The following is a 26,259-nucleotide window of genomic DNA, read 5'->3' on the forward strand; positions in this document are numbered from 1 at the left end:
GAATAATTTTTAAATCTCCAAAGTATGGAATTTTTTTTATTTTTCAAAATGAATATGGTATTAAAAAAAACATACTGCTTTCCTTTTAAGTATTCTGTTATCCTACAGAAGTTATCCTGTTTTGAGGGTTCTGTTTAGCATGAATGATCTGGTGGGAAAGCAAAGAACCCATGAGTGGAAGCTCCTCTACTCTTGTTTTGGTCAGGAAAAATGAAGTTTTTCAGTAAGCTCTTACCTGTTGTGATGAAAGCCGGATTTTGGTTACAATGGTGAGCAAGCCATCAAAGCTAGTTTCTTTAGAAAAAAATCACCACGGTTTCTTTTCTTGGATGCTCTATAGCTGTATTTTTAGTCTATGAGTGTGGTGGGGAGGAATATTGATTTTTAAAAATAGTTTTAAATTCTAGCAACACACATGTATCAAATCTCATAATGTGCCTGTGAAGATATTTATTTAAAGCAATGTTTTAATCTTCTTTCTTTAAAGGCAATTCTGTACCTGCATTAGAGAATATTAAGTGTTGTATTTTCAAGGGCTTATTAAATATTCAGTTATTTTCTTTTTCTGTTGTCAAGTGTGTCAAGGGCAAACCTTCTGTGTCCTGGAAGGTAACTCAAACTAAATGAATCTTAAAAGCTGCTATTAAATGCTCACGTTAGAAAATATACATTACACAGTGAGGGGAGTGAAAGAGGAGGTGTTGAGATCCAACCCCAGAACAAGTTGTATCCAGATGAGATACAAACTTTTTATGGGAAAACACTGAAATATGGTGAGAGATTTTATTCAAAACTTACATGTGAAGCAAGAAGTAAGGATGACTGTGGCTATTAACACTTTGCTGTGCATTAACCTCTTCACTGACTATGACCTGTCCATCTTGGAACACTAAATAATTGTGTAGAAATAGCCTATTTTAAGGGTGTGGGATGGACAGATGAAACTTATTTTGAATATGGAGAAGTATGAGTCTGATTTTCTGAATATGTATGATACACCTGAGTGTGAGGATCCATTTGCAGCTCTGCTGTTTTGTTCAGGCTCTGTCTAGGCTGTTGAGCCCTAGAATGGCTGCAGTAAGGCTCTGGCTCCATCACAGGACAACGGCCAGTCCCATGTCTGGGTTTGCTTGGAAAGGAAACGTGTGTGTGGGTCAGATGCGAGCCACAGCATCCTCTGACCATGTGCCTTTTCCTGCTGTGAAATCCAGACATGGCCCGTGAGATAAGGCTGTTGTCAGGTCATTTGCAGCCACAATTTTTAGTAACCTTAATTTTTCAAGGCACTTAAGGAGTTATGTGCAAGGTAAAACATGACTTTGGACTCATAAAAGTTCTGCTAATCCACAGACTGCTCAATTCTAGAATTGGCTGTCAATTTTGAAATTGCTTTAAACTCTGAGCTACTCAGTCCCCCATGAGACACTGAACTCAAAGTATGAATCATAAAGTTTTCTACTTCCAACAAGTTATCTTTAGGTATCTCACACACACTTTAGATTTGTGTGCTTCATTGAAAAGAAAGTTATAAATGATTAATCCACTTACTGTGAACATTAGTAGAACTTAGCAATGGAGCTTGGCTGGTGATCCCATCAACTAGACAAGCTGGGAGATGGAATCTCTACTGTCTGAACTAGTGATGCTGACACACAAGAACAGAATTGGGTGCACACTGCCTTCAAACTGAGCAGAGGGAATCCACAGCCTACTGGGAACTTTAACTGCTGAATGAGGAATATTTTGCATGCTGTGTATTACATACTGAATATTTTTGTAACTTTTAACTGCTCTCTTCTGGCAAAAATGGACTGAACTTTTATTAATTCAATTTGTATTAATTTCAATTTTGAAAATGGTAGCCCTATAGTGTGTCTACAACCATTCTGCAGCTTAGAAAAATGGTTCCCTCAGGAGGAAAAAAGAAAACCTAAATGAGAAAAGTTAATTTTATCACATCCATTGAAATAAACAAGAAGCAATTATTTTTAAAAAAGAACCTTTTTAAGAAGTGAGAAAGGATCATGATTACTTGGATATTATTTGAAATTTTTCTTCAGCTTTTTTTGAAGATATTGAAAAAATGTGTTTGGGCTCAAATCTTAGGTTTAAAAAAGGGGGTGAATAAGCTGTTTTGCTCTATGCCAAGGCTTGAATTTGTTTTGCAACTAGTCAAAACCAAATGTTTTTCAGAACTTCAAAGAAGTTTCAGAACTTCTCACAGTGAAAGGTTGCTAATGATTCAAACAGAAAATTGTCTCTTGCTGTAACCTTTCTGAAATAATGATTAGGCTAACTGCTTTTAGATTTCTGCTCTTCATAAAAGAAAAGAGGAAACAAACAAATAGTTGTGTGTGCTACCCTGGTTATTGTAGACCGAGGTACTAATGCAGGACTGAGGAATAGGACTTGGTCGGTCACGACCACCAGAGAATCTGTGAGTTCAAATCTGTACGGACTCTGTCTGAAATGTGCTGCTTGCCCACATGAACAAAAATGGATATATTTTTAGAGGCTAATTACTTTAGAGAAGCTGGAATTAGGATGAAGGAGAAGGAAAGCATAAAGTGAGGATAGCACATGACTTCATTTAATTTCTTTCATTACAGATATGTATGAAAAACATGCCAGAGACTTTTCAGTGCATTGCCTGGTATTATGTAACATAATACTAAGGAAGCATCTTTGTTAATGTAAAGTTAATCCCTAGTCATTTTTTGTTTGGCTGATAAAATGTTCCTTCTTGCACTGATCTTTGCATTCATTCTTGTGTGTTCTCTGACCCATCTACTATTGCAATAACACTGTAGGTCTCTTGTGTATGAGGCTTCATCTTGCTAGGTGCTATGCATGCTCTGTCCTGATCCAAGGAGCTGGCAGTTTAAAACCAAATGCAATGAGAGATAAAAGGAATGTGTGCCTTTGCTCAAAATCAGTGATGCCATGCATACGCATGGAAATGTGTGCATCGTATTGTTTTACATTTCTATGAGTGGTTATTGTGGGCTTATCAAGAAATCTGTCACCAGATTGATAGTGTTTTCTTGTCTTTGTTCTAACCTCTGGGAGATGACTGTCTTTAGGATAATGTAGTAAGATAGCGGATTTTGGACATGATTGAATGTCTTTTTCCTTTAGGGATAATAAAACACTAAATGTAGCTGCACAGCTAAAAATTTCAATCTGCCTTGCCAAGTGCCAAGTGCAGTGTCAATGCAGTGTCAGTGTTAAGCAAAACAGTAATAAATAGCTTGTCAGGCAGTTCTACCTGTAGCTAATCTCTTGGTATTTGGCATTTTTCTTTAGAAAGGTTCTGAACCTGAATGGACTCTTGTTCTGAAATACAGTCCAGAAAAAAGTGGTAATTATTTACATACTGTTAGATTCACTGCACTGTTGAGCGCAGAGTTAATCCTTATTATATCTGAGTGGTTGGTAAATTATATAGTTGTTGGTAACTTTTACTTTGGTTAGGCTGAATGTAGTTTTCTTTTATTTTCAGACCAAAAAAAAAAAAATTTCACAGTTGTCTGAAATCACTAAAGTGTTGCCGTTGAAGAGGTTGTCTAATATTTTATCTGTCAAAAGTTCCCTCCCAAATTACAAACTACAGTGCTGACTTAGCTTCAGTGATTCTCAGCCTCCAAAGATTTCTTTGCTTTTTATCCTTGACTGTGTAGAAGGATTCTGGAGGATGCTCTAAGAGACACCCAAGGGTCATTCTTAGCCCACCAGTGGCTTAGAGTCTGATAAATTCTCTTTCCATCTCGTGGAGAGGTTTTGCAAAGTTCTGCTGAGTTTAATTCACTTAGGTTATATAAATCTGGTTGTATTTGCTGTCTCTAGTTGTCTCACACAAGACTGAGGATCTTTTGTGTATGTTGGTGTCAGGTGCTGTGAGCTATGAACATGCAGCAATTCTGTAGTTAAGGCAAAGGCAGAAGAGCCTGTTCAGTAAAAACCAGACAGTGTAAGATTTTTTGCTTAGCTTGTGGCTAGAAGTCCAGACTGGATGATAAGTGTTCAGTTCAGTTTCAGAGTCAGTCCTTTTTGAAAGGTAACAGATTTAGTGTTTGCAATTGTAGGGCATGGTGTAGTAACTTTTTTCCTTGACTGAGGAAAGGAAGCCATAAATAAACTGCAAATATCTGATATAGGTAGTTATATGGGATTTTTCACAGATACATCTTGTGAGTCTGAATGCAATAAATTTGCCAGGCCTGCATTGTAAATTTAAGCTTGTTTCCAGAATAAAAGGAATTCTTTCTGCGGGTTGTAGAGACAATATTTTGTTGTCTAACCAATGTTCTGTGTTAGAAAAATGCAAGCATTCAGTATTGTATGAACCCAAATGAGTTCCTGTGGCACATAACACTAAATCTGAATGCTAATACTAAATTCACTCATTGATATCCGAAGTACACAAAATCAGTTTTGCCACAATGTTGTATCCTGGATCAAAGTGTCAGAACAGAGGCATTTCTGCTTATGGCTATTATTTTGTCTGCCTTCCAACTAGATTTTTTTCCAATGGCGTTCAAGATTTCAGTGTGGTAACATATAGGTATTAGATATTTTTGAAAACCTGTTTAGGCATTTTTTGCCTCTTTGAGCCCCTAACACTTTCAAAAATCTTCATGTCTCCAGAAGGCTTTTTTTTCCCCAGGGTAATATTGGCTATAAAATGTCTATTAAGATGCAAATTTGAAATAAAAAATATTTTTGTTTTTGTACCACACCACTGCTGTTTGAGTGCTAGCTAATATGGTAGTAATGTCATTGAAAAGAAGTTAACCATTGTAGCAAAGGAACAACTTACTTCAAAACACTCTTTCATTCGGTGTATTTTATTCAGTGTAAGAAAATCTATCTCCTGCTCTAGCTGCTTGGCTCGTGTTATTTTTTGAGATCCTGTCCTGGATGTTCTCTGTTATTCAATGCTTGACTGCAGTGGCTGAGTTGAAGATCAGGAAGTATATGTTTTTTAAATCCTAAACAATTCTCTGTGATGGCTGTTTCCAGGTTATTTACCTGTATTTTATCAATTCACGTGCCTCTACTAGAACTGAATTTGTATTTCCCTTTTTGTTCGGATTGTCCTGGATTTGTAACTTGGTTAGCAGGATTGTGGATCCTAAGACTGTGGCAAAGCTCTGCCGCCATAGTGTGTGAGGTTCTGCAAGGTTTACTTTTAGTGCTGCCCAAGAGAATCAGTGATGGATGACTACAAACATAATAGGCTATGCAACCAAGTCTACCTGTAACACAGAAGGCATTTTCTATCAGTAAATATCCTGTATTTGTGAATCATTGAAAATCCAAAGGAAACCCAGTTTGGATCTGCTCCTAGATCCCTCTGAGGTGCCCTTCAAGACAGATGTGGATTCTGAACCATAATCTTGAGACCATTACAGCCAGCCCACATTTTCCACTCTGTGAGAGGTGAACATCTTTAAGTATTGCTGTGGTTGGTGTTTACAGGGACTGTTTGCAAGGAACCTTGACAAGTGAATCAAATTCAGACAATTTAGCACAGATTAAAGAATTTGTTGCCACCTTCCTATTGAGTTGCATTTTGTCATGGTGTCCATTGCCAAGACTCTTCCTGCTCCTGGACTCCTGGCCTGCTTGTGAGAGCTGTCTGCTGCTCTCCTCTGGCCTAGATGGAAATTTTTATGCATATGAATTTGCCAGCCATTTGGGGATGAATGAGTGAAAGTTTTACTATAAACACCAACATCATTAGTATTAATGTAAAGAGCTGTGCAGTTCTGATGTCTCTTTTATCTCTTTGTGTTTCAGTTCATCGCTTTTGCCTCTTTATTCTTCATCTTAGTTTCAATCACAACCTTCTGCCTGGAAACACACGAGGCTTTCAATACTATTATAAACAAAACTGAGCAAGTCATCAATGGGACAGAAGCTGTGCTACAATATGAGATTGAGACAGATCCTGCACTGACATACGTGGAAGGAGTCTGCGTGGTATGGTTTACATTTGAATTTTTAGTACGTGTTATTTTTTCTCCCAACAAACTTGAATTCATCAAAAACCTCTTGAATATCATTGACTTTGTGGCCATCCTGCCCTTTTACCTAGAAGTGGGCCTGAGCGGGCTCTCCTCCAAAGCTGCGAAGGACGTGCTTGGTTTCCTCAGGGTGGTAAGGTTCGTCAGGATCCTCCGGATTTTCAAGCTCACCCGGCACTTTGTGGGGCTCAGGGTGCTGGGTCACACTCTGCGAGCCAGCACCAATGAATTTCTGCTGCTGATAATATTCCTGGCACTCGGCGTTTTGATATTTGCCACTATGATCTACTACGCAGAGCGGGTGGGAGCCCAGCCTAATGACCCGTCCGCGAGTGAACACACACAGTTCAAAAATATCCCTATCGGCTTCTGGTGGGCTGTAGTCACCATGACCACCCTGGGATATGGGGATATGTATCCACGGACTTGGTCAGGCATGCTGGTGGGAGCCCTGTGTGCACTGGCAGGAGTGCTCACCATAGCCATGCCTGTGCCTGTGATAGTTAACAATTTTGGGATGTACTACTCCCTGGCCATGGCAAAGCAGAAACTGCCAAGGAAGCGAAAGAAGCACATCCCTCCTGCTCCTCAAGCCAGCTCACCCTCCTTCTGCAAGACAGACTTGAACATGGCCTGCAATAGCACACAGGGTGACATCTGCCTGGGCAAGGACAACCAGCTGATGGAACACAACAGATCATCAGGTAGGACCCCACTGGAAATGCATGTCCTCTGAAAACACTTTATAGACCAGTATGTTTGGTAGGGGTCAGAAAGCAGCCAGTCTTTCTGCCAGGAGAAGATGTAGCTCCCACCCTTCTCCCCTCCAACATTTGCGTGTGTCAGTCTCATAGAGGACAAAATAGGTATAGTGATGTTCCCAAACCTCTATGTAGCTGGTCTATACAGTTTTGCTTGCTCTGTTGAGAATGCTTTCCTGCTGATGATATCAACCTTTTCTTTTGCCTGTTGTTTGTTGCGTTGTATGGATGTTTCTTGTTTTTCTGCATGACTGTGACTATTTGAGCAGCCACCGTGTCCCACCCTGTTGGACTCCATGGTGTTTTGCCTCAGTGTCTGTCTCTTGTGTCAGCTTTGCCTGTGCCACATCGTGGCCTGTTAAGCAAGATCCTACAAAGAAGCAGTCATTTAAAAGGAGCAGGTGCTTTACATCCAAAGCCCAGCACTCAAAGGAAATAGGAAGAAATTTTCTTTCTAGTTTTCTTTCCATTTGGCATTCTGCTTCCCTGGCTAAAAGAACCTCCTTCATCTGTGTTAGATGAGACATTGCATGATATTTACTATTCATTAAATTATACTAGCATAGCTGATGTAATTCTTGTCAAGAAAAAAGAAAATTACAGCCCTCAGCACCATCATTGCTATTAGAGTTGATTTTTGTGATTTCTATTACCTTATTTGTTAGAGTTCCAAATGATGAATAAGGAGTATTTTGTGCTTTACTCAGTGAAACTACGTATCAAATGACAGCCTTAGTCCCTCCAAGCCACTGCTCCATATTCCAAATCTGTTGCAGTTAAAGAGTAAATTTTACCTCTCAGTATAATTCAATAGTTTAGCAGAATTAGCAAGAATTTTTTTTTGTTTGTTTCTTAAGCGTATTCATTCTTCAGCCAACCACAATCTGTTTATAAAGCTCAATACCGGTCATTAGACTCCTGTTGTAAAGCTGCTAAACAATAATAAGAGCAAAGCCACTCATGACTGGTGTAATTCAGTAATTGAAATTTAGTTTTTAAAAAGAAGAGTCTGGAAAATCAGTCTCTGAACAGTATTCTTTTTTGGTCTATTGCTCTGTTACTGACTAGCATTTATGTTCAAAGAAGCTCGGTTTCACTCTCCGAGTTACTGTTCACAAAGTTAACACATCTTTTTGAACATCCTAAATATATTTAAGAGGATGGAAATGCTTGAAAAGACTCTGACAGTAAAATATAGTTAGTTTTTCAGTGCTTTGGCTGATACCCACTTTGAGATAACATCTTTCAACTATTAATGATAACAGCTTTTTCATGCCATCAGGTCCTACTAAAGGTATTCTGAATGGAGAAGGCTCAGTGTGATCACTCTGTCTCTCACTAAGAGACACTTTTTTTTTGTGTCTATAGATTTATTTACAAGGGGCTATAATCCTTGAAGTTAGAGAGAAAGCAGACATGCAAGAAGAAGCCATTTTAAAGTGTTATCTTTCTTTTCAGTAGTGCCACTGCTTGCATCATGCACTGTAGCTTTATTTCTGATAGAGAATGTTATTAGAGTCACTATGAATTCTGTGCAAAACTTCAAGGCTGAATCCTGCCCTTTGCATTCACAGTTCAGAAAAAACATGCTCAGGTTTAAATGCAAAGGTAAAGCTGAAGTTATGTGCTGTACTGAGAAGAGATTTTTTTCTTGATGTATGGCCTGAATTTGAAATAGTACATAATTTTAAAAGAGAGTCCTTTGGGAGCGACAAATCAGGAGAGGTACAATTTTTGCCATTTGACAAAATAAAGTACCGAGATCAAAGACAGCATTTAATGTTGGGTACTTATGATGACAAGCAGTGCAAGTGTAATAAATATGGAAATGAAAGCTAAGTGTGTTATTAAACAGTGTATAGTGCCAAATGTTGAAAATGTAGGTCTTCTGGATAAGGGCTTGTCTTTAAAACATTAAGCAGTATATTCTAAACAAAAATGCCTAACATGACTTCTTGTTTAGCAAAAACAATAGTCAAAATAGTAAATTAGTGTTTGAAATATCCAAGGCTGACTGTATTCTGACAAGTTACAGTCCAGAGTAGGTGACTAACTGAGCCTTGGTTTGACTATTTCTTAGTTCATGTTAGTTTAATCTAATTTTATATAAATTTTAGAAGGACAACAGGAAAGTCAAAAGATCATTTGTTCTTGAACAAAACGTATACCTTTTGCCATTTTGTACTGATTAATGATGAATTGCAATCTTGTTTTCTTCTATTGATTTACTTTATAACAACTTTTTGAGTGATGGGAATATCTGGCATTCAGCGTAAGCTCTTTGTGATGTCTCATTTCCTCATTCATTATTGTCTGTAAATGGGCATGGTGCTTTAACCAGTGTTATCAGGTGAAGACAGTGCAGGAAGTGAGCAGCCACTCTCACCTGGTGAAAGGCTCCCTCCCATCAGACGTTCTAGTACAAGAGACAAAAACAGAAGAGGGGGAACATGTTTCCTACTGACAACAGGTGATTACACGTGTGCTACTGATGGAGGGATCAGGAAAGGTATGGACTTCTTTCATTAGATCATAAAAGGTTACTCAGCAATATGCTTGTGAAAAAAAATCTTAGAGTAAAATGATGTGCACAATGCTCTAAGAGGAAAGACTGTACTCACAATGTATCTTTTTTTCTTTACTCTTAGTCATTGTTTTCCTTTTAGAAACACTCATCCCCTTTAGTCTTCAAAAAATGTGCTTGATGTTGGACCCTCATTTCACTTGTGTCTTCATTTTTCTGTAATCTCTAATGGAAAAGCCTGCAGTTCAGACCTTGCTCATTCTACCACTCATCATTCAATACAATTTGTCATTCTAAAAGACAAATTAATCATGTTATAACTTTGTTCTGCTCTTAATAACTTAATAATATTTACAGCTGAATACACTTTAGAGGTTGAAATGTCAGAAGTAAGCCACATTATTGCTCTTAACACAAAAAAAGCATATCCTGAGACGCTATTTAGATTTCTTTCAAATAAAAGTTTGAGCTTATAATGCCAAAAAATGTTTTTTTTCTTGGCAATACACCAGTGATACTAAAAGATGACTGTCTACCCCAACCATACTCAACTAGGTAGTAAAACAATGCTTGACCTTGCAAGGTGCTAAAAATGCCTTTCTAGTTATTTAGCCTCTTCAAGTCTGATTGCTTGCTGCTCAGTAGGATGGGTGCCCCCAGGTGGAGTTTGCAAAACTGTTTCTTACTTGTATCTCCCACATGACGGATTGTTTCTACCCCAACAGGCCACATCTGGCTGTGGTTGCAAACCTAGCATCAGGACATAGCCCTAAGATCAGCAATGCCAGGGTGATCTTCTCATTTCCTTAGACAGGAACTGCTTTTGTTTCTTGGCAAATTATATTTTTCTGACACTGTATGATTCCAACAGATTCTACATTCCTGGGTGCTGATGTGTAGATTTTCACCTCAGGGTTCATCTGAAGTAGCCATGTGGCACTGGGCAAGCATTTTTGCCTGAGATTTTTCTGGCTTTTTTTTGTTTGTTTGTTTGTTTGTTTTTTTTTTTAACTTGCTTGTTGTATAGCAAACATAGCTGTCCCAGCCAGCCATATACTCTAAAGTAATTCTCTTAAATTGTTCTGCAAATGCTCTTTTTACACTTCAAAGCCTGAGCTCAGTATGTTAAACCTGTGAAGGCAGATATGCAACCAATTCCATGTGTATGGTATTTGCAAAGAGTATGACTCTCTCTATGCTCGGGCATTTTACATACTCCTATATATAATGTTTAGCTTAAATGAAAATTCACTGCAAGCATGTTTTTGCACAGATTTACTACATTTTTCCCTGAGCATATATTTCACACAGTCTTCTCAACAACTAGGATTATTTAAAATATCTCTAATGTTAAGAGTTTTTGAGGAGGTCAAGAACACCTGAATAAGGTAGATTGCCATGGTGTCTTGCAATATCAGGTTTTTGGGTTCACTCAGCAACTTATGGCAGTAACAATGACTAGAGAAGATCAGAAATGATAAAAGAAGTTAACCATCAGCTGCTAAAGATGTATTTATATAACAGTAAAACATATTTTATCCTGGAACATTTTAATTTGTAAATCTAGATTTAAAAGAAAATGCTTTTATAGTTTTACTAGAAAACTGGGGCTTGAGTTCAGAATGGACAGTTTTTTGATGAGAAATGTGCTCTTTGTCTGGCTCTGATGATAATCTTAGTTGAGGCTGAAATGTTTTAGCCACTGGCTTTGGAGTGTATTTTACACAGAGTAGGGAAGTTAGGTCATAAGCAGAAAATATCTTCAACTAATATACAAATGGGTTTGAATGATTGAATTTCATGCGCACATCAAGTCTACTATTTTTATGTTTTACATTTTCCCTTTCTTTCTTTCTTGTGGTACGTTCTTCTTGTTTGGTTTGTTCCTTGGTTGATTCTTGGTTGGGTTTAATTATAATTTATTCTGAGCTTTTTTGCATTAACAGCTTATCTCCATCTCTAAGATGATACTGATCAGAGCGGCTCCACTAAAATACCTGAAAAGTACTGATTTTGTATCATGTGTTTCTCACTATTCATCTTGTGTATCTGGTTTTCACTTTTTAGGAGCTTCTATTTTACTCATAATCTGTACCATCTTCCTCTATCAGTTCTTTCCTTTTATCATTAGAAGAGTAGCAAGAAAATTATCTTAAAAACTACTTTCCTAGCTTCTATGTAAAAAGCTACCTGATTATTTTGATTTCTTTTTAAAAAAGTTTTATGTTTACAGGGAGTTTAAATATATACACTAGCATTGTGCTTCCCTTTAATTCCTTTTTCAAACATAATTCTTTCTAATCGATGTAAATACTGATAAAAACTCAGAAACTGGAGGCTGTTTCAGAAATGTTTCAGAATTCTGTGTAGCATCACAGTCTAGCCTGCCCTTGCCATCTGGAGAGAACATTGCACAATGTTTTAGCAGACATGAGGTTTTACATTTGCTTTAAGTATAGCTTTAAAGTATGGGGGTCCCTGTAGGTAAGAAATATGTTAATCGTTGTAAGGGGAGAGCCTAAGATATAATTTTTCCTAAAGATGCTGTTAACTGTCTGTTACCTAGAGATCTGGAATTTGAGCCAGTAGCCATTTCAATCAGGAAAAAAAATAGCTTGCTGATGTTCCATGTGTTGTTTAGCTTTATTGTCATTTTAGAGTTTCTGTGGGAAAAGTCTCATTATTTCCCTGTGAGCAATTTAGACCTTAACACCTTAACCTGACAAATGCTTAAATGCATACTTGTCTTCAAGGAAATAAGTTCTGCCAGTGAAAAATTGGTGAGACTTCTCATGCTTGCAATGAAGCATGTATCCATGTACTTGAGGAGCAAGGTCCTGCCTGGCTTAATCTTTGTTGTATTTCCTTGCTGATATCTCTCTTCCAACCAATGAGCAGATCCTTTTGTTAACAAATGGGGTTATTCAGGAGCTGCTGAAAATACTTGAATATGAAGATAGTGATGCATCAAATAGCAATGTTTTTTCATTGCTATACAGCATAGCCTCTACAAAGTGAAAGCAATCCACAGTAGTAAAAAGTAGGTAGCTAGAGCTCACAGTGTATGTGAACAGAAATGTCTGTAAGTGCAATGTTCCCTTCAAATTGTGAAGCATTATGTGGTTGCCTCATTTAATGATTAATTATTTACTACTTACTTATATGGATTAATTGATTTCGTTCAAATAATCTGGAAAAGAAGCACAAATTCAATGTTTTAAGTTTGCCATTCAGGAGGCATTTACAAATATGTTGAACTTTGCTGTCTTACTAGACTTTAAAATTAGAACCAAAGTCTAAGGGTTAATATTTCTGAAGATGAAGCTTCTTATAGTATCATTCGGTCCTCTGCAAAACTGATTTACACATGCTGTATAAAATTTATCTGGTTTCTGGTTTATTTATTTTAAAGAAAAAATTGTCCTTTATTAGAAATCGAATTTAGCAGAGATTATATAATTCTAACAGTTTCTGTAGTCTGTCTTAACGGGTTTTTGGTTATGCTTAGCCAGATAGCTCAATCAGCCTGGTGGGATCCTTTATCTTGCACTTTGCTGAAGGTTGCTGTGCAACCCTGCTGAAGCCCACAGAGTGATACTAAGTGCAAGAGGGGATGTGGAAGAGCAGGTCAGACCTCTTGTGTGGCGGTCTGTTTAATTTTTGGGGGAAAAACAGGTGCATTACTTTGTAAATAATTTTATTTATTAATATCTTTTGGGAGTAATGTGTCTTAGCACTGAGTTCTTTTGCAGGCAGATCCCCTCTGAGTCCCTGATAGCTCCTTGGATTACATTACATTGTACTGTTTGTCTTTGTCTATTTTTTGGCTGAATTCAACTGATGTCTGTGCATTTTCTCATACAAGGCTATGAAAAATCTCGAAGCTTAAACAACATAGCTGGCTTGACAGGCAATACTCTGCGACTGTCTCCAGTAACATCACCCTACAGCTCACCTTGTCCTCTAAGGCGCTCTCGGTCTCCCATCCCTTCCATCTTGTAAACCAGATGGCATCAATCGGCTACATAGTATTAGATCAAATACTGTTTACCATTTACAAGTAGTAAAATAAAATAAATGTAGCATTAAGCATAGGCTCCACAAATATGGTCTAACTCCCGCATGATACAACTGTCAGTAGCAAGAAAAGCCACTTGGGTAGCTGAAGATTTTTGTCTTGGCTTTTAAAGGTTACTTTAAGGTAGCATTTCTCCTTTTATCTACTATATTGTCCTACTTTCCTGTGGCAATAAAAGGACAGTTAGTGGATGCTGTTGTCCAGTATATTCAATAAATAAGCATATTTTCAGGGAGATTGACTTAAAATAATGTGCTTCCAAGTAATTATCAGTCCCTCCATTGAACCTTCATTTCTTGTGACTCTAATCCATTCTGAAGATGTCTGCTCTGAAGGGTCTGCTCATTTGCATGGACCATCCTGTCTCCATCACCTGACAAGCAGTGTTGCCGATCGTGGAGACCACAGAGGGCTCTGGATGTGTGTTCTCACATTGTTACCATCCTGCTGAAATGAAAGCACTGATAAACTGGTCTGCATGTGGGATTGTTTTTCTTTGTTTAACCTTTTCCTTTATTTTTTTAACTATCTACTTGTTTATAAACGACTTTATTTTGTGATTAACTTATTTCGGTACTGGATTGCTGTATCAGAGTTCTGAATGTCTCCGGTTGTTTGCACACAGATAACTGCAAAGAGGTTGTCATTACTGGTTACACGCAAGCAGAAGCCAGATCTCTTTCTTAATGGCTTGGGGAAGGCACAAAACATGCAAGAAAGGTAAACGCCATCCAGACTTGCAATTTTAAGCTAGCAAGTGCTGCTTGGTACTATAGTAATTTCTCTACTCCAGGGTTCTTCAACATTTTCAGAAGCTGAGTACCAAGTAAAATTGAAATAATTATTGGGGGCTTTTTTGTACCACTGTAAGAGAGTAGTAGTTCTCAAGTTGGGTTTTTGACCAGCCTTATACCTCTGGCTCACGGGCTTCAAAAATTTCTTCAGTCAATGTTTTTTGAGGTGCTTTGTCCTTTATGTTGTTTGTCTGTCTGTTTTGCAACCTGTCTCCTTGTATTCTCCATCTGTCTCCATAAAGCACAGAGATACTGTTAAAATGCCCCCCTCTTTTAAGTTGAACTAAGAACATTTTTCTTTTCTCTTTTTTCATATGGACTATACATCCATGTATAGATAGAAATATATATATTTTTCAAGTGCAGTTAGTATCATCTAGACTAACTTGCGTGCACTCCTAAGATTTTTCGAGCAGCTTTTCAGCACTGACCGGTTGCCTATTGCATCAATCTTCCTCCTAGCAACCAGCATTTATTACAATTTTGAAACTGTATCTCCTCTAGTGGCTTTTTCATTCAATATTAACCTCTGTTTATGCAACAGGACAAATGCTATGGCAAATCTGAGGTTCTGGGCTGGTGAGGAAAAATTACCCTTAAACTGTAGAGTTTTAGAGCTACATGGGGAAGACCATAATGACTGAAATATTAAGTGATCCTTGAAATTGTTGAATAATACCTGATTGTCATGTTTTATTTTTTGTTAGGAAAAGAAACTCAACTTATTGTTGACCATGTAACATGTTCTTCTGTATATAGCCTAGCCCGATAGCATGACCTGCATGTCAGAATTCTTGTACAATAATGTATTTATCAAAGTATACATTTCTGATATTTAGAGATGTACATTGATTTACTTTTGGTAAAATATTGTCAATAGAGAGATAATTGCAAACAGCTTTTAGCAAATGAATTAATATAATATCTGGTGCTGCTGTTATATTAACTACAGTGTTGTACAGAATTTATCATGGATTTTTGACTGCTGAAAAAGGGACAATGGAATTTAGCCATACCAAGGACTGTACTGGAAAGAGACTGCTGCTGCTGAATGGGCCCTGATAAACAACTAACACCTTGAGGAGGTCACTGAGACTTTGCGTGCGAAGTAGAGCTTGTTAAAGAAGATGAAAGACCGCTCATAATTACTGCTGCCAGAGGAAGGGGTGACAAGTCACTGTTGATGAGTCAGTGTAAATAAAATATGTGTGCATGGAATATCAGTTTTTATCTATATCAAGGAAAGCTGAATTCATGTCATCATTGCTAAGGCTCCATGCAAAGACCCACACCCCTGTGTTTATTATTCCTGGTTCCTGCAGTAAGTTGTGCTGTGGATCATACAAAGACACACGCTTAATAATGATAGTGATGTCAACTACATCTGTCTTGACTTCTGTCATACTAATGGCATATATTGCAAAAGTCACAAATTTGAACAGAGTAGGTTTGCATAAGTCCTTGCTTTCTCAGTTTGCCATGACCTAAATTGTTATGAATTCTAGTGTACATGCCAAGTCCTAAGTTTACTTTTCACTTTGATAACAAAAATGTGACTGCAGACAAACATCACTGACTTTGTTCACAGCACACAGTCTTTAATTGTTACCTCAAACTATAAGTATTATCAGAAATAAAATTCTGGCAGCAAGACTATTTTGTGGTTTTTTTTTTTTTTTTCATTCGAAGTGTTGCAAACACAACATCAATAAGTATAAAAGTTGTATTAAAATTATATTCTACAAATGTATATTTTACATAAAAGATATATTCTTTGATAAGTTATTTTCTGTGCTTTTTGTGGTAAATGGATCTAGTCTATTCTCTGTTTATGAGACATTGTAGTGCTACGATGTGGTAATTATGTTCTCTCCATCCTATGCAGTGGGAAATTCTCCAGAATCTGTTTTGTCACCCTGGTGTCCCGATTGTAGGGACCTGTCCCAGTTGTGAAACTCTGTATTGTGGAACTTCTGTGAACATGTCAAGGTGCATGCACAATCCTGGTTAAAACCAGTGGAAATGTAATACCTGAATTGGAGAATAAAAGGCAAAAGACCTGGGGAGGAACTTGGAACATATCTTCTGCACTGGCTCATGAGCTTTCTTTAGCTGTGTCGGTTCCCTGCCTGCTGCTGGCCATCCCTGTTCTCAAACCAGCTTCCTGGAATGCATGAGGAGCTAATTCAAAAATGAGCATGAGCTGGCTTCTGCAACAATTGAAAATCTATCAGCTTGTTAATGACCCTATGCCTCATTTGGAAGGTTTGGTCAGGCTGGGTAAAGTCTGATGGGAGTTTTATTGCATCCTGGTGTGAAGTCAGCCTAAAAAGGTGATAAATGGTTGCTTAAAACTTCTAATATACTGTATTTGGGGCAACCACAAATCCTCAAATACACAAGCAGAGTGTCTGAGAGGGGTGAGGTAGCTAGTGCAGCTTTACATGTGATCTAAGAGGGTGTAATGCAATATTTTGGCATATGTGCTGTAAAAGATTCCAGAAAACAGGATCAGAAAACAGGTGCTCAATTTTAGAAAATATGTTATAGTGACATGTCAGGAAAGCTCATTGTGCTGAGTTTGCCCAAAGGTTAAAAGTTGCCTGTACTGTGATTGTGAGCAGCACCCAAGGGAAGAAGAGGTGTAGTGGTCAGCCAGCACAAGGCTCACAGCCAGCTCCAGTCACCCAGGGTGATGTCTGCCCCAGGCACCTAGGAAGAGGTGTCTGGTTTTCCTCTGTGCTACACAGGGACGGTGATGATCTCTAGATGGGATGCAGACAAGGGGGTGCATTTTGTTGGTCAAGATCATAGAAAACACTGATGGCCAGACGGTGTCTGACATCTTCTATTGTCTCTGGATGGTAAGGAGCCTGGACGGATCTCCACCGACAGGACTTTGAGTCCGGAATATCTTGGACTCAGTATTATTTTCTGCTAGAGATCCAAGCCCATGTTTAAATGCCTTCTGTTAAAACACACCTGGAGGACAAGCTGATGGTGAGTCTGGTAACTATTCATGTGTCTTGAAACTATTACCCAACTCTGACTATTCTAAGAGGAAAAGTTGGCTTAACCACCAGCCCCCTCCTGTTCCTCACCTGTTTCTGAGCCCAGGAAGGGGTGAAAGGGCATTTTCATGAGAGGTGGGACACCAAGGTTTAACTTTCTCCGGCTGAGGAAGGCTTTGAACCCAAACCTCACTCTTCAGGGTACTGCAGTTCCTATGTCTCAGATACAATGTAAAAATTGGGCTGCACATTCTCATTCACTTCCTCTTTTGGCCATCCTTTAATGGAAAGTAGATGCAATGATCAGAAGCAGAATTGCACCTGGAGAAAGGAGTTTTGGTGCAAGCAGGAAGATGCTGTGTGGGTGTTCTGGGGATCAAATACCCACCAAAGGGTGGTTGTGGCCATCTCTGGTCTTGACTTAGGACTCTAAAAACTTATTTAATCCTTATATAATTATTAATTAAGGGTTAAAAGTCAAAACTGGAAAACAAGCAGTGAATTTACAAGCCATGCATCTGCTAAGACAATTTAGGAGAAGCTGTTACTCATTCGCCTTTTAAAATTGTAAAGTCAAGAGATAAAAAATGAGCATCCTTTTGAAAGATAAACTATTGCAACAGCAGGGTTTGTGTGGAGATCAAAAGCTGTGACATATTGTGGAGATGAGCAGATTATGGGATGTTTGGAATTTGAAGGCAGTTATTGTTCTTATGAGGCCTCATTCAGCACTGAGAAAATGTTGTTCCAGCAAATTTTGAGACACTGCATTATGAGTTTTTATAGGTGTGTACTGAAAACTGGTGCCAGAATTGCTAAGAAGCATGCAACTAATTATAATTAATATAATCCTGTATAATCAGGGGGCTTTATCATGTGTGAAAAAATTACTATTCATAAAAGTTCTCTTACAAAAGGTCTGGATTAAATTAAAGCTGCCAAAAGAGAAGGAAATTTAAGGAATCTGTTCAGATGGGTAACTGAAAACTATAGGGGGAAGGGATTAATCTGACATGAGCAAGCTTGCCAGCATAGTTAATGTGAAATATGAATTTTAAAAGTCATGAATGAATTAACTATATCAAAGAGAGCATTTTATCATTTGAAAAAAATCATGCAGAAGTCAGATAAAGGAAATTGAAATGGAAAACTGCTATTAGAAAGAGAAAATAATTTATTAATATGCTGTATTACAAGCACTGTCTTGAACGATTCCATAATAGAGCCTTTGAATACTAACTGAGTGAGAAGAAATTACAAAAAAGCAGAAAGGTTTCTATCAGGTCAAAGTTATCAGAAATATTAATATTTTTAGAATACGTTAGTCTCCCGTTGGAAATAATTTTTATTTATTTATTTTCCCAAGAGGCAAGTTATTTTAAAAATGGTGGGGTTTAAAAGTCAAGAGTTGTCTCAGGAGAAAATGCTCAGCTGTTAGTGCTGGGTGTTGGGTACCTAGCTGACGTGCCATTATGAGCATTTCTCTGCTGCTTTAGTGAATATCCCTGGGACATGTTGAAATTGCAGAGGTGTCTGACTTCTAGCCCCAGAGACAGGAATCTGTCGCATGCTGTCTCCATGGCAAGGCTGGGATTCACTCCAGCCAGGCGTGAGTGGTGCAGAGCTCCTGGCTCTGCAGCACAGCCTGCAGAAGCATCCCAGTTTGGTCTAGGTGCGGCTTCTCATTGCCTTCTGGCAAAATATGCATGCTTTCCCACCCTCTGCAACCTCCTCCCCAAAACCCAACCTTCTGTCACTTGCATTTTTTTATTACGAGCATGTTGATGAACAGCTGACAGATTTCAGATTCATACTTTCACAGCTTCACTTTCGCAGATGGCAATATTCTAGCATATTTAAAAAAAAGAAGTTGGAGGTGGACACTTTTTGAAAATTTGGCACAAAAATGTTATGCATTTCATTTAACATCTCCTGTATTAGTCACAGGTGGAAGACTGGAGATCAGTTTAAACCCGGGGCACAGCTAGGCTATTCTGAAACTTTTAGGATGTGTTTCATTTATGTTCTGCATCTGGTTAGAGCATTGCTGCATTTTGTTATCACAGGAAGGTCTCAGTTTTCTCCTCAAATGGGATTTTGAGATAAGATACTAGAGCAAGTCAGAGAGTACTATTTTAAGTTGGAATTAGAACTGGCTTCCCAGGGAAGTGGTGGAATCACCATCCCTGGAGGTATTTAAAAGACATGTAGAAGTTGCACTGGGGGATATGGTGAACAAGGCGGTGCTGGGTTAACGGTTGGACTCGATGAGCTTAGGGATCTTTTCCAAACTTACTAATTCTATGATTCTTGCAGGATTGTAAATATGAATGGTACTATGCAGAAAAAGATGCTCCTTGGGAAATAATGAGGTTGTAATAGATGGCTGTAGCTTAACAACTCTTTTTCTTACAGAAAGGTATGGGCACCTTTTTAAAACACAGAAAGCAGACAATTTTGTGTTGGCCTCCTCAGAGCAGCATTAGACTTGCATAAGACAATGAACTACCAAAAGAAGAAAGTGGAAGTTTTTCCCCTTGACCTTAAGACAGCTTATTTGAAAAAGTAGCAAGATCAGACTTCTTAAAGAAGCCTGGCCTTTTCAGTGAAACAATGCAAAACTCCATCAATCTGAAGAATAGTAAACCGTAGCCACATTATCCTATTAAGCTGATGCTAAATATAGAATGGATTTTCAGTTCCTTACAGGGATTTCCTTGCTTGTGACTAAATGCAGCACCAAGCTTTTACGAAAATCTCATCTTCTTCGTGCCTGTGAATGTTTTTGGTACAATGAAGTTTGGCAGTCTGAAAATCTTCAGATTATGCCATTGTTTAGAGGCAATTTTTGCATTTTTCTAGCATAAAAAAATCAGTTTTTTTCTGAACTGGAACACTAGAAAGGGGGGTAGAGGGAGCACTGAAGGACACGGTTTTCTTGAACTCTTAGGAAATCTACTGCATGAAGCTGTGACCACACAGAAATAAAAATATGCAGCTTTCCCCGTGTCAGTGTTGTAACATAGACTGTAACTCTTATATTTCTGAAACTCCTCTTTTTGGAAATCACAGCAACAAATTTATTTAGTTACTGCTGTTCATAACCTCCACTTAAACTTTGAGAACTATGCTTTAAATCTCTGAATAATGGAGCAGTTAGAGAGCTTAAGAGTGTGAGAGGTGTGCTCAGAGAAGAACACATGCACAAATTTAATAGTTTTATCTGTAATTACTGAAGTGTTTCCTCAACACAGGACATTATCTGAACAAGTCTCAGTGGCAAATGACCTCACTAACATGAATTGCAAAACTGTCCTTGGCTTACTTAAGCAAGACTAGGTCTTGGGAAGCAACTGGCTTATGGTGTGGGCATTTGCAGGACATTTATCATCAACACCATAGAAACATAGAATTGTTTAGGTTGGAAAAGACCTTAAGATCATTGAATCCAACTGTTAACACAGCAAGTCCAAGTCCAGAACTAGACTAGCTTTAAGTGCCACATCTACACATCTTTTAAAACTGCAGAGTGTTTTGCAGCATCTCTGCCCTGTGCATGCCTGGCCAAACTCTGAGCAAGCTGCTTGGGTTTTTTTCTCCAGAGCTAAAGAAGATGGATCATTCATGTCTAGAAACTGATGTTACCTTTGTCTTAGATACCTCTTTCATTATGGGTCAAGTTGATAAATTGATCTTTGTGAGTGCCTGTTGGCAGAAAAATATCCAGATCTGTCTCCCTCCTGGCGCAGGGACACAGGCCCAGTACAGAAGTAGCATGGCCCTGCTCCAGTGCCTCTCACAGTGTTTTGCTTGGTCTTGCAGACATGCAGTGCCAAGACATGGGCATTTCCCCTCCACTGCCTCAGAAACAGTTTCTTTTTCAGCACCACAGAAGAGGAAAGGAGTGTGCAACCAGAGCCTGGCTGGGGGCCGGCTCATGCTCAGGTGCAGATGGGATGGACATGTTCTCATGCTGACTCCTGAGCTTGCTTCTCATTTTTTGGTGTTGCAAAAGATCTCTGGTGAAACCATCCTGTCATGTGAGCTCCAGGCATACTTCAAGAACACTTCTTGGAAGACCATTTGGCTATGTGAGAAGCTTGAAGCAGTGTTCATATTACCGGTTTGCTTTTTTTTCCCCGTCTGAACCCACCATGTAGAATATTCCCTTGTTTTCTTTGCATGTGCCTTCACTGCTCTTTGTCTTCTGCAGTGTTCCTAGCTTCAACTCTGCCCATCCTGTATTCAGGATTTACCCACATGCCTCCTTTGCCTGTCTCATTACAGTGCAGCTGTAACCTGCATGAGCGCTGCTGGGAAAGGAAAAGGTAAGTGAATTTGAACCCAAACTGCAAGGACAGAGGAATACAGGACTGAGACACCTTTTTAAGCCAACTAAAACTTGTTGGAGATGTTGCCTTTTGCAGTTGGGTCCAGCCCAGCTTGGAATGAATTTGCAGTTCTCTGCAGCATCTTTTGTATAGCTGCCACAGTTGAGAACATTAAATTCTGAAACCAAAATAATGCTGTCTAAAAAGCAGCACAGCTGTCAATGAAGAGCAGTTTGCAACTGGAATATGTCCAGTGCCTGGACCACTGCAGAGGGACATGCCAAAAAACCAGATAGAGATGATTGCTTAGAAACCAAATTCAGAAATGAGATTTTCCAACTGCGTGTTCGCTGAACTATTCATTTACCAATCAATATAATAGTACTGAGAAGAATGATTGGAGTGCTGAATATATCATAAGCTATCAAAAATAATGACAAATACTACATGATTCTTTCTGCCCTTTTTAAAGGCTTACTGTAATAGTGAATTTCCTTCAGATCCAAAGATAAATATAATGAAAATAGGTGCATTAGCTAAATTAGTGTCAGGAATTAAACATCCCTCAAAGGTAGCTACAAGAATTTACTTCAAGAAAAGTTTTTATAGTCTAGTCCTGGGCAGAAGCTCTGAATTAAGTTTTATTCATAGTCGTCAGTACTCTTCAACTAGGGCATAATTTCTAGACTTCTGTTGTCCTTATTACTAGGAAGCCTGTTTCACTTACCTGTGTTTGAATATTTAGGCAGTAACAGGTAATTTTTTTATTCAATCATTCCTGCATTGCCTGTGTCTTTTCAAAAATACTAAACAAACTATGTTATATGCTTATCCAAGTTTTCAGATTAGATGTTTTGTAACAGCTGGCAGGGCAGGCAGGCATATGCTTAGCAACTGAGATGCTCCAGGTTATGGTCTGTAGTTCAAGTAGGTCCTTGGGGAGATTTGTGGGCCTGGCTTTGTCTCGGGGGGCTGTTATTACCATGTCTAAGCTAAAGGAAGGGGTTGGAACTGCAGCTGTCTGATTCCCCATAAAAGCTTCAGCACACAGAGCTGAGAGGTGCAAGCATCTGTCTATGGCCAGCACTGGGATTTAATTCCCAGCCTTCCTAAACAGCCCAGCCCAGCCCAGCCCAGCCCAGCCCACTGAGCAGTGTGGTTGTCCTCTGCAGGGCACAGCTCTGGTGTCACAGCTGCACTGCCAGCAGCACTGCCAGGACCCCTTTGGGTTCTGGATCGGATTTCAGCCCTGCAGCCAGCTGCCTTGGTTGGGACCCAGCAGTGGTGTGTGGGGTAAGTGTAGCTGTATCCAAACCTTGATACTAAGCTGTGCGAATCCTGAAAAGTTTTAGGGATTCAGAGGGAATGCACTGCCTGTCCAAGAAGCAGTGTTATGTGACAGCCACCACGGTACTGCAGCATGATCCCCTTCTCCCGAGGATTTCACAAGGGTATTTTCTCCTGTTGTGGTGGGCTTCATTCATTGGGCTGCTGGCAGGGAAGTGGAGCCGTGCAGCGAGTGCCAAACATGTCACAGCCCCCTCCGTGCTCCCCTTTGCCTCCACGGCTTTGCAGAGTAGTCACATCATCACAGAAATATTTGTATAATGCCACATCTTGGTGTTTAACAATATCATGTGCTTGGTATAAGCTGCAAATTGTCCCACGTGGCAAAAGGCAGTGGGAGGCAGGGGATCTGCTCCAAATCATTCTGTAGGAGAATGCCTTTGGGAGCTCAGCTGTAGGTGATTTTATTTTCAGAGACAGAGGAGTTCGTGTTTTTGCCCATTGAGTAGGTGGGTGGATTTGGAGTGTTATGCAGGTCCAGGTGGGCCTGAGAGGAGGACAGAAGTGGACTGGATGGTCCCTGTGTCCCCACACTGGCCTGTCTGCACCAAGATCCAAGGGATCTCTTGGATGGAGACCATGCTGTGAGGGCTTGAGACAGTCTAGCCCAAATCAGTCTCAGTGGCCAAGTCCTGCTGGTCCTCATACACTGGGGCTCAGGGATAAGCTGTGCTGCACAGAGAGGCAGACACTGCAGAGGGGCAGACCAGTGGGGAGAGCTGTGCCAGGGCCTGGGGACAAGTATGGAACAGCTTGGTGGGGTGCAGCATCACCTGCTGCATGTCCTCTCCTTGTCACAGCCAGAGACATTGGCCCCTTTGCCACAACGTTCTACCTCGCTCCTCCCCAGTCCCCTTGTTTTCTCTTTTAGGGCTTGATTTGGCTCCTACACACTAAGGGAAAGCACAGAGCTTTTCCCAGGATGCACGCACAGAAAAACATTTGCTCCTCGGTGTTGCAGTGGGGATCCTGCAACATGCATATATCAAACCAGGAGTCCTGTGGAAAGGAAATATATATGGTCAGACAGATTCTTGGTAGATGTTTCAGAGATGTTTATTTCTCCGGCCGCATGGCCGGGGCTCTGCCCAGGAACTGTCTGACCATATATATTTCCTTTCCACGGAACTCCTGGTTTGATATATGCATGTTGCAGGATCCCCACTGCAACAAATGGTGGGGAATGCAGCGAGGGCACCGGCCGCTACTCCGCCCTGCGCCCGGCACGGCGCCTCGGGTGCCCTAGTTATGGGGAAATCCTCCTTTCCTGGGCATCACTTCAGCCACCAGCTTCTCTCCTTCCTGACCCATCTTGCACCCCGTGCACCCCCAGCAGCTGGAAGCTGAGAAACCACTCTGCATTTCTGGTCCTAATGAAGTTTTATTCCTGATGCTCTATGTAGTGCATTTTCACAATGAAGGTGGTGCCAATATGTTTGTCACCACTACCAGCCCAACGCAGTGAGGTCGAGGTTTGTTAGATGGCTCTGTGGGCTTGGTGTGGGCTCTAGACACCTAGAGATGCAGTTGTTATTATGCATTTTGCTTAAGGGATTATACTGGTTTTGACTGGGATTGCGTTAATTTTCTTCATAGCAGCTCATGTGGGATATTTTTTGGATCTTCAAACAAAACACTGTTGATAACACACCCACGTTTTAGCTATTGCTGAACAGTGCTTACACAGGATTCAAGGCCATTTCTGCTTCCCAGACTACCTTGCCAGTGACAAGGCTAAATGTGCACAAAAAGCTGTGAGGAGACACAGCTGGGACCCCAGCTGACCAAAGGAATGTCTAAGGCTACCATATGACATGATACCCAGCAGTAAAACTTGTGAGGGAGGGACCTCTTCAGGGCTGCTGTTGCTTGGAGTCTATCAGCATTGGTCAGCTGGTGGGTGTTTTTTCATGACTTCTTTTCCTTGGCTTTGTTTTTCTATTTTGTTTTTTATTTTACTTATTAAACTGTCTTTATCTCAAACTATGAGTTTTTCCAATTTACATATACTCCCAGAATGTGCTTTTGGTTTTGTTTAAGGTGATAAGAGGGCTTGTTTGTTTTGCTTGGATGTTTTTTTATTTCCAATTAAGCTTAATTATTGAATTTAGCTTATACGCAGCAAATTAATTTTTTTCCTTTTCTTATTAACTATTTTCTCTTTCAAGACCAACTTAAGGCAGTTTTAAGGAGACATCAAAAGCACAGCAGCTGACATTGAAATGCAAGTGCTGGCTCACAACATTCACAGCTGCATGGTGGTCTTTAGCCTCATTGGATTACAAGGCCACCAGCGCTTCTGAAAAAATTTTGTGTAACTTCAAATACATTACAACGCAAAATAATACAAATGACCATCTTCTCTCCACAAAGGATTCTAAGCAAAACTAAAGGAGAAATTCTGTCCTTTCATTGGCACGGAGGCGCTTCATGGACAACAGACTTATTGTTAAATATTCAAGGAAGCATCCCAGAAGCTTTTGAAACGTGCTTTGTGTATAAGGTTCTCTGCAGAGGGAGGCTGGGACTTGGGTAAACAGTGCTCTCAGCCTTGGAAAAGACCTTTCCTTGTAGGCACATGTGCTGTGATGAAGCAGCTCATCTCTTAGGTCACTGGTGGCTCGGGAGGGTGGCTGATAACTGGGAGGGTGGCTGATAACCTCTCTGAGGCTGCCACACACTGAGCTGCAGGTGAGAAAGCTACAGAGGGGCTGTGAGCTCTGAGGCACTGCCAGAAACCACTAATGCACAATCATGCTGTACTAGCATGCAAAAACCCCCAAACCTGTGTCATCATCCCTCCTTCCCCTGCAAGAAAGGGAATGTTATCTTTCTCAACAGATACTGCTGCAGGTAGTGCTTAATCAAAAATATTAATATTTACTGTTTACAAACAATAAAACTAAAGTAATAACAAAAGTAACTCTCTTCGATAATCATCTCATAACTTAACTGAGTTAATTTTTTCCTATCTAAATAAAAACTAGATTTTTTTTAAACTTTCTGTTAATATTTAACACTATCAAAATATGATTTTCTCTTGAGTGCAGAGACTGCTATATGTTGATGTCTCGGGGTGATTTTATGATAATACTGTTGGAGAGATACAGTTTTCTCTAGAACTAATTTTTGACTTCTAGTACGTGGAGAAGTGATAACATTTTTACTGGACAATAATAAAGAGATTATGGCAGCAGTTGTGTTGTGTGGGTCCTGTTCAGAGTTAAGGGTTCTTAACCTTTTGGCTTTCCCTCCTTGTGTATCAAACACTTAGTGAAAGCCATTGTAAGGTGCTATAACCATGAATAAATTTTAACAAGTTATGATGGAAAGCTGAAAGAAGTACATTGTGTAAAAGTCTTTGTCAGATTTCCATTTCAACAA

General features: G+C 39.5%; 1 protein-coding gene across 10 annotated transcripts in view; it reads left to right on the forward strand.

Moving 5' to 3' along the window:
• Positions 1–16,267, forward strand: part of KCNC2 (potassium voltage-gated channel subfamily C member 2) — a 100,773-nt gene extending 84,506 nt beyond the window's left edge. Inside the window, exons 2-5 of one of the 10 annotated variants that reach the window (XM_048300026.1) lie at positions 5,803–6,733; positions 9,132–9,299; positions 14,018–14,112; positions 15,139–16,267. In XM_048300026.1, the coding sequence (XP_048155983.1) occupies positions 5,803–6,733; positions 9,132–9,299; positions 14,018–14,079 (1,161 nt within the window). In that variant the 3' untranslated portion in view covers positions 14,080–14,112; positions 15,139–16,267. Of the gene's footprint in view, positions 1–5,802; positions 6,734–7,059; positions 9,305–13,179; positions 13,372–13,712 lie in introns of those variants that run through there. The other 9 variants (XM_048300025.1, XM_048300024.1, XM_048300023.1 and 6 more) reach the window with 9 other exon arrangements.
• The last annotated feature ends 9,992 nt before the right edge of the window (positions 16,268–26,259 follow it).

The sequence above is a fragment of the Corvus hawaiiensis genome, chromosome 4, assembly GCF_020740725.1.
Source record: "Corvus hawaiiensis isolate bCorHaw1 chromosome 4, bCorHaw1.pri.cur, whole genome shotgun sequence".
In the NCBI taxonomy this organism is placed as follows: Eukaryota; Metazoa; Chordata; class Aves; order Passeriformes; family Corvidae; genus Corvus; species Corvus hawaiiensis.